Source organism: Colletotrichum tamarilloi (assembly GCF_030869305.1).
Source record: "Colletotrichum tamarilloi strain Tom-12 chromosome Unknown Scaffold_6.1, whole genome shotgun sequence".
Classification (NCBI taxonomy): domain Eukaryota; kingdom Fungi; phylum Ascomycota; class Sordariomycetes; order Glomerellales; family Glomerellaceae; genus Colletotrichum; species Colletotrichum tamarilloi.
The window spans coordinates 523,678-538,082 of record NW_026849389.1 but is presented as its reverse complement, the minus strand read 5'-3'; the positions used below and the strand labels follow the sequence as shown (position 1 = coordinate 538,082).

The 14,405-nt window shown below is 50.5% G+C and overlaps 4 protein-coding genes across 4 annotated transcripts; 2 read left to right on the top strand and 2 right to left on the bottom strand.

The window, feature by feature from the left end:
- Positions 1 to 242: 242 nt before the first annotated feature.
- Positions 243 to 8,337, bottom strand: CTAM01_02707 (beta-ketoacyl synthase domain-containing protein; the record flags this gene model as incomplete). The annotated part of the gene is made up of 12 exons (XM_060518745.1): positions 243 to 1,145; positions 1,202 to 1,676; positions 1,754 to 2,082; positions 2,151 to 2,225; positions 2,284 to 2,577; positions 2,641 to 5,708; positions 5,772 to 6,735; positions 6,795 to 6,907; positions 6,968 to 7,091; positions 7,151 to 7,219; positions 7,285 to 7,729; positions 7,781 to 8,337. The coding sequence occupies 12 exons, from the start codon at positions 8,335 to 8,337 to the stop codon at positions 243 to 245; spliced, it is 7,416 nt and encodes a 2,471-aa protein (XP_060386548.1).
- Positions 8,338 to 8,599: 262 nt separating this feature from the next.
- CTAM01_02706 (uncharacterized protein) lies at positions 8,600 to 8,815 on the bottom strand (the record flags this gene model as incomplete). The annotated part of the gene is made up of 1 exon (XM_060518744.1): positions 8,600 to 8,815. One exon carries the CDS (start codon positions 8,813 to 8,815, stop codon positions 8,600 to 8,602), a length of 216 nt encoding a protein of 71 aa, XP_060386547.1.
- Positions 8,816 to 9,662: 847 nt separating this feature from the next.
- Positions 9,663 to 11,162, top strand: CTAM01_02705 (AMP-binding enzyme; the record flags this gene model as incomplete). The annotated part of the gene is made up of 1 exon (XM_060518743.1): positions 9,663 to 11,162. One exon carries the CDS (start codon positions 9,663 to 9,665, stop codon positions 11,160 to 11,162), a length of 1,500 nt encoding a protein of 499 aa, XP_060386546.1.
- A 919-nt stretch (positions 11,163 to 12,081) lies between these two features.
- On the top strand, positions 12,082 to 13,761 carry CTAM01_02704 (cytochrome P450 monooxygenase; the record flags this gene model as incomplete). The annotated part of the gene is made up of 1 exon (XM_060518742.1): positions 12,082 to 13,761. One exon carries the CDS (start codon positions 12,082 to 12,084, stop codon positions 13,759 to 13,761), a length of 1,680 nt encoding a protein of 559 aa, XP_060386545.1.
- Between the last annotated feature and the right edge of the window lie 644 nt (positions 13,762 to 14,405).

The following is a 14,405-nucleotide window of genomic DNA, read 5'->3' as shown; positions in this document are numbered from 1 at the left end:
ACGGCTCCCGACCCCATGCCCCCCAGATCTCAACATCAACTACTTTGATAATCATGACCGCCTCACCTTGCAGTGACTGACGGGATATAGAAATCATTTCAAGTAACTGGCAGAGACTCTCATCTTAGAACGAGAGTGTCTTGCAATCGAACAAAAACTTCGGAGTAACTTTTCTTTTCCGTGCCTGAGATAGGAGACCCTCCTGAAGCAGCCCAACCTCAACCTTGAATAAATTTCGTTATTCAACTGATGCCCACATCTTGCATACGATTTCTGTACACGGCCGAAAGTCTCATCGCCACCAAACCACCCAGCGCGATCACACTCGCTGCACTCTTCATCTCGAGAACATTGAGGACTACACCAACTTTTTGTCTCAGCCAGTTTCGAAGCTCAACTGTGACCAAGGAATCCGTTTGCAGCGGCATTGTCAGGTCGACGTCCTCATCTTGTCGCATCATGAAGCCCCGCAATGCTGCACCAATCTCCCCAGCCAGGAAGTGTTTCGCCTCGTCTGATTCCAGCTGCGAGGGATCTAACACACATCTCTGAAGATAATCTTTCAGAGTACTTTCTGATGTGTGCTGATCGATAGGACCGTCTACAGACACAGTCTTTGCTAGGAATCCGGCACGTGGATCTTGCTGCCAACCGGTTCTGTTTATGGAAGACGAAGACCGCATTCCGATGGCAAGCTGACTCGGATTTGAGTAGCCTTCCATCGAATGCAATATGGGCTGCGTATGAGTCCTCTTCTTCGCTTGAGATCTCTCAATCATCAACTCCATGGCATCAAGGAGGTCCTGTTCATGAAGGCAATGCTGAGAAGTCAAGCGAAGAGCTTCGAGACGATTGGTCTCCCTGGCAAGAACACCGATGTCTTCCATGATGCCAATATCAAGTACAGAACATGCTAGACCCTGAGAATGCCGGTACTGAACAAACGCATCGAGGAATGCGTTCCCAGCAGCATAATTGGCCTGTCCAATCTGTCCTCCCAAACCCGAGAGGGAGCTGAAGAGAAAGAAGAAGTCAAGAGGATCTCTCTGTGCTTGGAGAGCGTAGTGGAGATTCCAAGTTCCTTGTACTTTTGGTGAGACGGCAGTCTGCCATTGCTCAAAAGTCATGTCGGCGAAGTGAACATCCTGGGGCGTAGTAAGTATTTATCCAGAAATCAGAAAATGCCAGAAATAGGACATACCTGAAGTACCATTGCAGCGTGTAACACCCCAGCAATCGGAGTAGTTGCTGAGTCAACCATCCTCACCACATCCGTCATCTCGTTGACACTACCAGAAACGGCTTGAACCGTGCAGCCTAGAGACTCAAGCTCCTTGAAATATGCTGAGTGGGCGACATCTTTGGCAGATCTGGAAAAGAATATCAAATGACGAGCCCCCTTTTCGATGAGGAATCTTCCGGTGGCTTGACCCAATCCTCCAAGACCGCCGACGATGACATAGGTTCTATCCGAACGGAGAGATAAACTTCGTCGTAAGGGAAGAGCTTGGAGCTCTATGTTGCTCTCGGGCATCTTGATAATAATTTGGCCGATACGCCCTTCACTTTGCAAGTACTTGAAAGCTGACAGTATGTCAGAAGCTGGAAAGACTGTAATGGGCTGCGAGGGCTTATTGAGTCCAAACTTGTGGAACAAGAATGCCTGCTCCAGAAGACTGCAAGGTCTCATGTTAGTGAGTCAAACTTTGGATGTGGAAGATCTCAAGACTATGGTCTTGGAACAAGGACCTACCGAGTACTCTCCTCGGGCTGGTGAACTCTCATTTCCTCGAGGTCAATGTTCACCAAAGTTCGGTTGCGGCAACTCTTCAAAGTATCCGCCATTTGATCTCCACCATGTCGTACTTGTACCATCGTTCCAAACGGCTTGAGACATGCCCAGCTCTCCTGCATAGATTCAGGACGCGTGCTGAAGACGATGTCCACACCCCGGCTATTTGTCTCGTGTAGGATCTCAGGCACCAATGAGGTGATATCGGAGCTTAAGATACGGTTGCTCGGAATACCGTACAACTTCTGCAGATATCGGGCTTGTGTCGCATTCTCCGTCGTGCAGAACATCTGGGGCAGAGTTGAGTCAGGCTTTCATCCCAAATAGGTCCGCGCGAGGATGGACGAATGGAGCTTACCTCTGCACCGACCATTTTTGCGACTTGGATAGCAGCTAAACCAAGAGCACCTGGCTTTGAATGAATCAGAAGAGTCTAGAGAGTCAGCAGATGCCCAAGTAACGATGTGCTTATCTCGACAAGAAGAGCCTACCTGGTTCTTCCTCAACCTGCCAAGCTCCATAAGTCCATAAAGCACCGTGCTATAAGAGTAAGGATACGAAGCAGCCTCTGCAAATGTCATTTCGTGTGGAATATCTGCACAAAGAGACTCCGGGACGATGATTGTGGTGGCCAAGGAGCTACAGAGGTTAAACGCAACACGATCACCCACTCGGAACCGACAGGCCTTTGGCCCGACAGCTGTCACAACACCACTACCTTCAAGGCCGATTTTGGCGCAGGCGCTGCTGCTATCTTTTAAGTCACCCGATGAGAATTTTGAGTCCTTAAAATGATGGTCAGTGTTCCGAGCCTTTCAAGTCATTTCTAGATCTTTCAGTTGACGTACCTCTGCGTTCAGACTAACAGCTTTCACTGAGACTTCCACACGATCATCGCTCAGCGTCGTGGCTTCTGACTCTTCCCATGTTGAAGATTGCAAAATTCCGGGCTTCTTCATCCTCAAAACCTTGGGTGCACCCTCGCATCGCTGGCGTAGGTCGTCGGAAACCTTGACAGAATGGAACCGACATATTTGAATCACCCCCCCGGAGCTGACATATTCAGAATCCGCCTTAGTGCCGTCAATGCTGCTTCGGTCGCCAAGAGACTCGAAGACAGTGGTCATGGCATTCCATCCGCTACCGTCGTAAGATTCCAGTTCAAGGGTGACCAGGTCAATCGATAATTCTCTCCGGATGCTGCGGGTCACACCCAGTGTCAAAGAGTACCTTGGGTCTTTGCAGTGAATTTGAGAGGCTGCAGTGATCCAAAGGAATCTCTCATCCTGCGCAGAGTACAAAGACTTCTTAAGGTTTTCCCACTGGATGCTATCCATGTCATGAAGGAAGGGGCCTTCCAGATCTAACAAACACACGACGGCCTGACCATGGGGCAGCTCCTGCCCAAGGGAAAAGAACTGTGGGCAAATACCGCGGGATTCTAAGTTGCTTGTTGCTGCAACAACCAGATGATGACTTGGGTCTTGACAGATGATGCTGGCCTTGCTCATTTTTGGGAAGTCAGCAAATGGTGTGGCGACAGTGACCCTACCATGCTCTCCTGCGAAGGTAAAGGTTGAGACATTGTCGAAGCCAGCGTGACTTAGTTGGTTCAGCAATATGTCAGGACTGCCCAGGGAGCCGTAGCCGAAATCGAAGTTAGTAGATAGCCCGTATACGAATCGAAGAAGGTTGGATTCGGGGTTCGCATGTTGAAGAATCAGATGACCTCGCGGACTAAGCAGTCTTCGCATGTTGATTATGGAGACGTTCGAGAAAGAGGATAGCGTAGGTTCGGAGATGATGAGATCGAATGATTCTTCCGAGAAGCCCTGTGATGATAGATCTACGTCCATCACGAACTGCTTGTAGGTAACAGCCGGTGCTGACTCGAAACAGCTTCTCAAAGAATTCGGCGGTTTTGAGAAAGCGCCGGTATAAACGTAGCTACCATATGGAAAGTTGATGTCATTGGAACACAATAACTTCGATAGCAAGTCATCGCTCTCTCTCGCGCCTATGTGTAAAACTCTCAACCCTGGGTTCTTGTGCCCTAGAAGTCGAACAAAGTCGGTGAAGTCTACGTCAGCTATGAGGTTGGCAACTCCGTCGAAATGGCTGGGCTGTGCGAGTGGCTTCATCGCATGGGGCAATCCGGAGAAGCAGTCTGCGCCAAAGGTATGCACGCGGAATATCGACACAGAGGCGTCCAACGCAGGAGTCCGCTTGCAAGACTCGGCCATTTTACCGATAGCCTCGAGCCTTGCCTTGTGATTCATCGTTGCGATGTCGAAAGCGTTGAGGACATCTGCGTACCGCCCAGTCATAGCCTTGCGATATGACGCATCAAGCCAACTCTTGTAGTTCACAAAGTGAGGTTGCGTGGCAGGAAGGAACTGAAGCTGAGTTCTCAGATCAACGATGCAGGCCAAGACCAGTTCATTCAAAACGTTGAAACTGGCATCCATTTCCCGACGGTGGAATAGTTGAGTCAGCTTCGTGAAGTTAATGTCTGGCATCCAGTTCAAAACGACACCAGCGTGAGGATCTTCTGCTTCTTGGTCACTGGTAACTCCACAGAGTTGAGTGACCTCTAAGCCAGAGATCTTGATCACGACTTGTCCATCGGAAATTCCAACAATATTGCTCTTGGCAATTACTTCAGCCTCATTATCGGCACTAGCGACAACATTGATCTGTCCGGTTGGTCGAGCAACATACACCTCTTGGATGTAAGTGGGAACAACTAGACCTTGGAAGTTTCGCTCCAGACCACGGGCCTCGGATATCATTGCCACGTGCATGCTTGTGTCGAGAGTAACTGGATGAATCGAATAGGGCGAATTGGTGTAGCCTGCGAGCTTGCTATCCAGTGTTGCAAAAGCCTTGGCTTCCCTAACATGTGAAATGACGTTGGACAAGCCCCTGAAGTTGGAACCGTAGTTCAGACCATGTCTTTTCCAAGTGTTGTAGAATGAATTTGCTGAAGCTTTACGTGGTAGGATAGGCATGTCAGGGACAGCATGCCTCCGATCTGAGCCGGGTTTGCACTGGCCAAATACATGGCTGACCCATACTTCACTCCCATCTGCAAGTGAGGATATTGAGAAATCGTAAACGCTCTTCTTACTCGAAGTCTTTGACTTTGACGGATTGAGTATCGTCACAACCTCGACTGGCTTTTCATCGAGAACCAAAGCTGCTTCCATGGACACAGCTTCCAGTGTAAAGTCCACGAACCCGTGAAGCTGCCTCAGAGCCTCTCCTATCATAGAAATGAAACCAGAGGCAGGAAGTGTGATGTTGTCCCGGATGACGTGTTCTTGCAGCCATGGAACATCCTCAAGCCGTAGAATACACCTCCAAGCGGGGCAGGCGTCCGAAATCTCTTCGACGCGAGAGCCGAGAAGTTCGTGATGATCGAATGTCCTGAAGCGCCAACTGCGAGAAATTCTGCTTTCTTGCCAATACTCCTCATCGTAGCGCCATGGATATGTCGGAAGATCTGTTAGAAACTGTCCCGGTGGATTGACGGCAGCCATGTTAATATTGATGCAGGCCACCCAGAGCTCCCCTCCAGTCTTCAGAACGGCTGAAATGGCATCCTGATTGCGCACCAGCGTCGGTATGTATTGGGCAGGCATGTTTTTGAAGTTCAGGATTTGACGGATAGGCCCGGCAAGGGCGGAGTGAGGGCCAAGCTCGACGAAAATTGGGGATTTGAAATCGTCTAGGACTCCTTGTACCGCTGTATTGAACAGAACAGGCGAGATGACGTTACGGACCCAATATGTGTGAGACATGTCTGTGTTCTTCTCTCCTGTCACAGACGAATAGAACGGGATTCGCGGCTCCTTGTTCTGAAGCAGTCCCTCCAGACGGGATGTGAAATCTGCGGCGGCAGTCTTCATATGATCTGTGGTAGACATTAGTCGGGCGATCACGATACGAAACCAGGAGCGGTGTAACATGAACTCACGAGAGTGGTATCCGCACTCAACGCGGAGCTTCCGGGCGAGAACATCTGGGTGCTTAGAGCTGAGCTCCAGAAGAATCTCCTCAAGAACATCGCTCTCGCCAGACAGAGTGACATTTGACGGAGAATTGTCACAGCCGATGATGACACCTGGGCGAAGAAACCGCCCAACTTGTTTTCTGCCAAGACCAACTGCTGCCATGCTGCCATTGTGTGCAGCTTTTATGAGACGAGTGATCTGACCACGGTGATAAGCGATCAAGATAGCCTCTTCAGCTGTAATTGCACCAGCCGCATAGGCAGCAGCGGTCTCGCCCGAAGAATGTCCCACTACTGCAGCTGGCGCAACGGCCCATGAGCGAAGCAAATCGACGAGCGCGACTTGAATCGCAACCAAGCATGGCTGCGAAAACTCTGCTTCATGGAGGCGACTCTCTCCTTTCGGGGCAGATAGTAATTCTGAGAGGTCCAGATTATCAGTGGGATTCCAGCAAGTTTCGTAGATATACCAACCTCGTAGTGTCCATGGTGGAGGATCTGGAAGACCTGCAAGAACTCCATCCATGGCATCGATCCTGTCTTTGAACAACCCCTCTTGCTCTAGAAGTTCTTTGCCCATTTGAGCCCATTGGGCCCCTTGACCCGTGAAGACCCAGACTACATCTGGCGGGGCCGTTGTTGCTTTGACAACTGATGAAACCTGAAAGGAACTGCAGCCGTCGGTCACACAGAAAGCTCGATATGGGTGTGTCTCTCGATGAGATGCTAATGAGTGTGCGACGTCGCCCAAGCTTGCAGGTTTGTGACTCAAATAATTTTGAACCTTGAGGCCCATAACACTGATTGACTCAGGATGTGTGGCGGAAAGTGGCAAGAGTTGGTGTTTTGGAACGTTAGTCCCTGAGCTCAGGCCGTTTGTTAGGGTGGAAGTTGATAGGCCAAAGCAAGAGGCAGATTCCAGCAACACCTACAGAAACCAAGTTGTCAGCTCATAGAAATTCTAGATCCATCAAATCGAAAACCCACGTGAGCGTTCGAACCACCGATGCCAAAGCTGTTGATTGAGACCCGCTGATCTTTATCAGTTGGCCAGGGTACAGGCTCTGTGGGAACTCTGAGTTTGGCACTCTTCCATGGAACTTAAGTCAGAATTTTATCAGTGACTGCTTCCAGTGGTGCTGCACTTCAATGTAGCTTACTTCGAGGATGAGGAGTTTTGAAGTTGATGTTTGGTGGTATGGTGGAGTTCTCCAATGCCAGAACCATCTTGATCACACTGGAGAGCCCAGAAGCCCCTTCGCCGTGACCGATGTTTGGCTTGACCTAATAGATCTTGTAAGTAACCGATCTCGAAAGATTTTACATGGCTTTTAATTGCTTACTGAGCCGATATAGATGCCGTGATCACCCCAGATGTTGGCCACTGCACTGACTTCCAGGGGATCCCCAACCTAAGCATGAAAACGTTTACTTAGCCAAGTTGACATGTCTTCGAGAGTTCCTGCAATAAACTTACAAAAGTACCAGTTCCGTGACACTCTACCATCGCGGTCTTGGACAAGTCGGTGATCCCAGCCATCTTGTGTCCCCTTCTCATGAGCCTTTCGTGTATTTCAGGGTTCGGCGTCGTCAGTCCTGGGGTTCTGCCATTTCCCGCAGTGCAGGTTGACCGAATAACTGCCCTGATAGGGTCGCCATCGCGTACTGCATCCGACACCTTCTTGATGTAAATGGCAGAGACGCCTTCACCGCGCGCAAATCCATCGGCTTCGGCGTCGAAGCTTTTGCATGCTGCTGACGGAGACAGCACTCCGTTTTGCTGCATGATAATGGTGTCCTTAGGGCTGAGGATGAGGTTGACACCCCCAACTATGGCAGATGAACAGTCTCCGCTGTGGAGGTCTTGGCATGCCTGATGCAGTGCAACAAGAGATGCGGAACATGCAGTTCGAACAACGACGCTGGAGATGTTGTGAGAAATCATAAGAGATAAACCATGGTAAGAGACTTACCTCGGTCCTGTAAGATCAAACTCATACGACGCCCGATTGGCAATGATATAGTCTCCATACACATCAGGTCGAACCTGTTGGAGGCTTTGACTGTCGCGAGACTCAAGCTGACTCCAGTCTTCTCCCATGGTTCCAACGTAGACCCCAACATCGTAACCTCTCCATCTCGTGGAACCTGAATTCTCAAGGGCTTCATAAGCAACTTCGAGGAATAGACGTTGCCGGGGGTCCATGAGTTCGGCCTCCTGCTTTGTGAAAGACCAGAAGCTAGGGTCTACATGGGCCAGGTTGATGTCATCGAGAAAATAGCCAAACTCGCTGGGAACGTGGGCAGCTTTTCCACTGCCATACCAGGTGTCGATGTTGTAACGACTCTTTGGAACTCGACAACGTCCGCTTCTGCCGTTGACGAGGAGGTCCCAGTAGTCGGTAGCGTTATGGACGCGTCCTGGGAGTCTCATGCCCATGCCTATGATTGCGATGGGCTCATACAGACAGGGCTCTTGATGGGTCTCATTGCAAAAACCATTCATTGGGGGTTTGGTGCTATTGGTCATGGTGTCAAGTCGATGTGTAGAGATTGATAGTACAGTCCCCTTTCCATACTCACTGCGTCCTACCCATAAAAGCGACAACAGGCACAATGCTTGATTATATGCGGGCTTTTCTGGCAACTCTGTGGTTCAGTCGTGACAAAATCTGCTAGATTGTTACCGAAATAAGAGACATGGCTTACTTCGAGGCTATGAGTGCAAGAGTGAATCAGCCTTTGACATTCCAATAGCGTCAATCTAGGCATGCAAAGAGTTGGCGGCTAATTCAGGAAAACTTGATTACATTGGTTCTTGTCCGGGGCTCCCTACAGTCATCATCGCGAATCGGTACGTAAGGGAAACTTCCGAGGTCCGCACATCTGTTCATGTGGCCTGTGATATTCATGAAGCTGATTCGGTCGGGAGAGGTACGGCACAGCAGGAACACGAAGTTGACCCAACGATCCAACCGCATTAAGCTTACAACCCGACGGCGTTCCATATCTTAGGTCAGACGGGACTTCAGTGTGGTGGATATCCTTCAAAGTTCTCCCCAAAGCTGAGGTGAAATCTGCCCCTTCGTTGGCTGCTGAGTCCACAAATATGCACTGTGCAGACTTGTTGGTGGTAAGTGTCGAAAAGAATACGTCAACACACCATCTTCTTGCGGGATGAACCCCTATGACATTTTTTTCCAAAATGGGAGGAATGCGTGGTTTGTCGAGCTGCAGCACAACATCGGTAGGATGCGAAGGATCAAGAGTTGTACGGCACAGCGTCTTGGTGGTTGTCCCCCACCCACACCATTTGCGACCTGCATGCTGGCGAGGGAGGATCCGACTCCCCGTGTCCGCATACCGAATGGGTTGCAAGATATGGAGCAGATAGGTTCCTGCACGTTGGCAGATACTGTCACCGGAGTTGAAGAACAAAAACCTGGAAACAACTCCGAACATCACCGGGCGTTCGTTGTCTCAACTAACTATTGGTAAACGGCAAATTGTTAATATAATCAACAACGAGGACTCTCGGCGAAGTCTTCACAATCCGACACGTTTTCTTCTGTGTCAAAACGCCCCTCCATACTGACTTCACCCTGTGGAAAACCGGCTGTTGTATCTGACGCTCCAATCATCAACACGCCATCATATACGGTAGGGGTTGTTGACGAAGTGACGTTTATTCGCGGCGACTCGCTCTCAGAAGTCACATTGCAATCCTCGCTGAAGATATCTACACCGAAACTACGGTTCGTCAATAAGAGCCCAACGCCGTACAACATACCCCATTCTAATTATTCAACCTTTTCTAGACTTTCAAGCTTTTGATACAGAGACGTCAGCGCACTGATGGAATTCCACGCTCCGGACCCAGTGCAACTGCATGCACGCTTACGGCCGAACGGTCTGGCCTGCATCGACCTCGCAACCAACCGCCGGTGGACGTATGCGGAACTCAACGCCGACATCCAACGCGCAACCGCGGTCCTATCCGAGCATGGGGTCCAGATCGGTGACAGAGTGGCGACCGTATCGGTCAATAATGTCCATCAGATCATTCTGCAACAAGCACTGATGAGGCTGGGCGCAATCCATGTCCCGCTGAACTGGCGCCTCGCCCGGCCCGAGCTCGCGAAGCTGTTGGCAGACTGCACTCCGACCATTCTCTTCACAGATCACGACGACCCACCGGAACTGCCTCTTGGCTGTCGCCACATTGGGTTTTTGACATTCTGTGCGAGCGTGGATGCCGCAGAGCCTGGCCCTCGGCTGGAAGCGCGGCCTTTGCACGAGACGTGCATCATTCTTTACACATCCGGAACCTCTGGGGCGCCCAAGGGGGTTATGTTGACCGGTCAGAGTATCTTGGCGACGACATTCAATTTTAGCATTTTGACAGAAGTCGATACGGGGAGCGTCTTCTTGTGCGACGGTCCCATGTTCCACTTCATGGGGCTCGTCGCCCAGATATGGCCCTCGCTCATGAGAGGTGGCACCTTCATCGTTTCTTCCAAATTTCAACCGGAAACAACCAATGTCCGCCTTAGCGATGCCGGACTCGGCGTCACTCACTACTTTTGCGTGCCTCAGATGGCCGAGGCTCTTGCTGGCGCATCAAATTTCAACCCATCAGCATGGTCAGCCTTGAAAGCCCTCTTTACTGGTGGTGCGCCCAACCCTCCAGCTAGGATCAAGTGGTGGCTGGGTCGTGGGGTCCGAATGGTGGATGGCTATGGATCGACTGAAATGGGGACGTGCTCTGGAATGCCGCTGTCAGCAGAGCTCATTAGCAGTAAGGCCGGTTCAGTGGGTCTTCCGGGCCCGTTGACGGCGGTCCGAGTTGTGGACGGAGGTGACCAGGAAGTTCCCGTTGGTGAGCCTGGTGAGATATTAGTCTCAGGCCCGAGCGTCACGCCGGGCTACTGGAATCGACTAGACGATAATATGGTTGCCTTCACTGAAGACGGCTGGTTTCGGACTGGGGACATCGGGCGGGTCGACGAGGAGGGCTACATTTTTCTTATCGACAGGCGCAAGAACATGTTCATATCTGGGGGAGAGAATGTGTATCCCGCCGAAGTTGAGGCTGCACTGGCTGAGCATCCCGGGGTATTAGATGTTGCAGTTGTGGGCGTTTCCGATCAGCTCTGGGGCGAAGCCGGGCGTGCCTATGTCATTGTAGCGCCAAACTCTCAGCTGACTCACGGGGATTTGGTCAGCCATTGTCAGTCACTAATTGCTCGGTTCAAGATTCCGAGAGAGACTGTCTTTGTCGGGAGCTTTCCTCGTACAGGGTCAGGAAAGGTCCAAAAGCATATGTTGACTGAGGACTCTGTAGCAAGACTTTGAGGTTTCCAATACACTTTGTTCAATGCCCTTGCAACATCAAAATATTGATAGTAATTACAACGAAAGGTAAAAGAAAAGAGTCAAGAATCTCTCTAAAATCACTGTGGAATACAAAAGTATGCGTCGAGGGGGAATCGAACCCCCGGCTCCCCGACGCTGCTTGATGGCAACGGAGAATTTTACCACTAAACCATCGACGCTGATGATCAACTCATGTGGAGTTGTGAATTGAGATAGTGAGAGGGCCTAGGTCTGATGGGTTGTGGTGTTGCGGTGCTGCTGATCCTCGTACTCTCAATCCTAGAGCGCCTTTCGACTTTGCGACACAGTTGAGGTGGGCAGAGGAGACAAAGTAAGAATACCGAAAAAGCTAAATTCCTTTCCGACCATCGGTCTCACATAATCCGGATGGCGGGAATCAGATTGCGGGGGCACCACCGCGGTCATCCTATGTGTGGTTCGGCACGCGGACGGCAATCTTGTGAAAGTTGCTGACAAGGATTCGAATCCAGACCCCGTCTTACGGCGCAGGATGCAAGCTGCACAACTCAGGCGCGTCGACTAAACATCAGCTTGCTATATTGAGCATCAAAGTCCGTGTCAGCCAATCGCTGGGCAAAACCAACCAATGAGACAATCCTCATTCAGCCTACTCTAAGACAAGCGCTTATGATGTTGACAGCATCGCTATCTCACCGCGCAGCCGCTAAAGAGCCCCTCTATTGAGTTTGCTGTTGCCTAGTCACAATTTGGGGCCTTCGCCGAGGACGCCACTGACAATTTGCTCCTTTGTGATTGTCTGCAGCAAGTCAGTTGGACATTACCAACCTGGAAATCCGTATTTCCATTTCAGGTGGTCGTACACCCATTTTTCTTCCAACTTCACCATGTTTGATACCAGCATCTCCATCCTCCAAAAATGCCCGGCAGTGGAGCATTCTGGGGCTTGACCCCCATTATCGACATCCAGAAGACAACCTTGGCATTGGTCGTCGGTATCTCACTCTCATTCTACCTTCTCATCATCCACCTGACGGTTCCGCCCCCAATCCCGGGCATCCCTTACAAACGGAGATGGCGATGGATGCCAGCGGGACACCTCGCCCCCCTCGGCACTTACTGGCTCCTGAGCGGCGAAGCATTCAGCTGGTTCTCTCGGGAATCACTCGATCTCAAGTCACCGATCGTGCAGATATTCCTCCCGACCTTCTCCCTCAGGAGACCCACTGTGATTCTGGCCGACCTACCAGAAATCGAGGAAATCGCCATGAGGAAACTGGGTGAGATGGACAGGGCATCGCTCATCCACGACATGTTTGGCTTCATCATGCCGAACGCAACGTTCAGTATGAAGACAAATGACAAGTTGAAGTCTCAACGACGCTTATGGGGCGTTGTTTCTTCATCGCAGTTCCTCCATGAGGTCGCTGCTCCCAGGTTCCATGAGTCCATATCACGACTCATCGACTTGTGGAAGCTCAGGTCCAAGGCCAACAACCAACAACCGTTCAGAGCTACAGATGACCTCAAATCAACCGCTCTAGACGCCATTGGCGCAATCTCATTGGGCTTAGACCTTGGCATGCTCCAACAAGAGATACAAAAAGTAAACCCTAAAGCGCAATCACTAAACAAAGGAGATCTTGGACCATGCAGGGATGGGCCACTGTTGGTTCACTCAATGGAAATCTTGCTCCAATGTCTCAACTGGGTGACGACGAGCATCAGTGTGCGTCTGTCGAAGTGGGTTATAGGTCAGCTCTCATACTTTCGCCGTGCCCAGGCTGCCGTCACAAACATCCTCGACTATGAGATCAATGCTGCACTTGTTCGCATTCAGAGTCAAAATGGAGACCAGAGACATCCGAGATGTGGCTTACAGGAAGTCTTGAAAAGAAACTCGATGTTCTACATCGACCCCTCAACTCAAGGCCAGATAAGGGACGAGTTATTCCAGTTCCTCATCTTTGGCCATGAGACAACAAGTGCCGGGCTCGGATGGGCGTTGAAGCACCTGGCAGACAACCAGGCTGTACAAGCACGCCTGAGAAGCGCCCTCGTTGACGCTTTCGGGCTCGATAAACCTGGAATCCCAACTGCTTCTGATATCGCTTCAACAGATGTGCCATACTTGGATGCGTTCATTGCCGAGGTCCTCCGTGTGTCGTATCCTGGCCCTGTGGCTTTCAGAGAGACGATCACTGGGTGCCAGATCCTAGGAGTCAACATCCCGGCTGGGACCCCCATTCTCCTAGTTACAGGTGGACCCTCTCATTTACAGGAATACTATACAGAGTACGGCAGTGAGCGGAAATCCAAACGCTGGGACACCAACTTGGCACCCCTAGATCAGTTTGTGCCGGAGAGATGGATGCGCTCCGATGGCACATTCAACGCTATTGCGGGCCCATCCTTGCCGTTCTCGACCGGTGCGAGAGGTTGTTTCGGAAGGAAAATTGCGTTATTGGAAATGAAGTTTATGATAAGCATGCTTCTTCTCAGCTTCGAGTTCCCTGAGCTTGAGAGTCGCCTGAGCACATATGGGTCGACAGATGCCCAGATCAGACGACCTACTCAGTGCTACGTTCAACCAATGTAGAGCGCCGTTCGTCAAGAGTATATAATTGCCCGTACAAGGACATAAACCGACCCAGCAGTTTTTCCTTCTTTTCGATTTCGATATAGCAAGATATGAACTTGTACATAAAAGGAACACCCTTTGATGGAACCCAAATATAGTTAAGCGTGGATTTTCACCAAACCAAACCAGGGAGCATTGGTTCGTCTAATGCACGGACACGGATGATTACACTTTACTTCTTGTGCTTGATCTTAATAATAAACTGTCGTCTAGTAGTACTCCAGAATTTCCAGTGGATTCTCTTCAACTCAATTACCTAATCAATAACCTTTCATTGCTGCTCGGAAGGATTGCTAGGAAAGCCCGAATGAGAGTGTATGAGAAGATCAACATCAAAAGTGTTATCCAGGTAGTCCGCCCAGAAAGTGTCATAAAACATCTGATCAGTTGCCTGATGAAAGCTCTCAGTTCCCGATGGTGCCTCGGACTGGGATGGATTGAGGCCTGCAGAATCCAAGACTCCGTCACTGCCACGGAACGAACTTAATACAGCTGGATTGGCTTCTTCGCCCGCGTACTGCGGGGCAAATGTTCGGTAGTTTGGGCCATGCTTCGACTCCCGTTAGGACTTGCACGCTATAGAATGACGTAGTGCCGAGGAA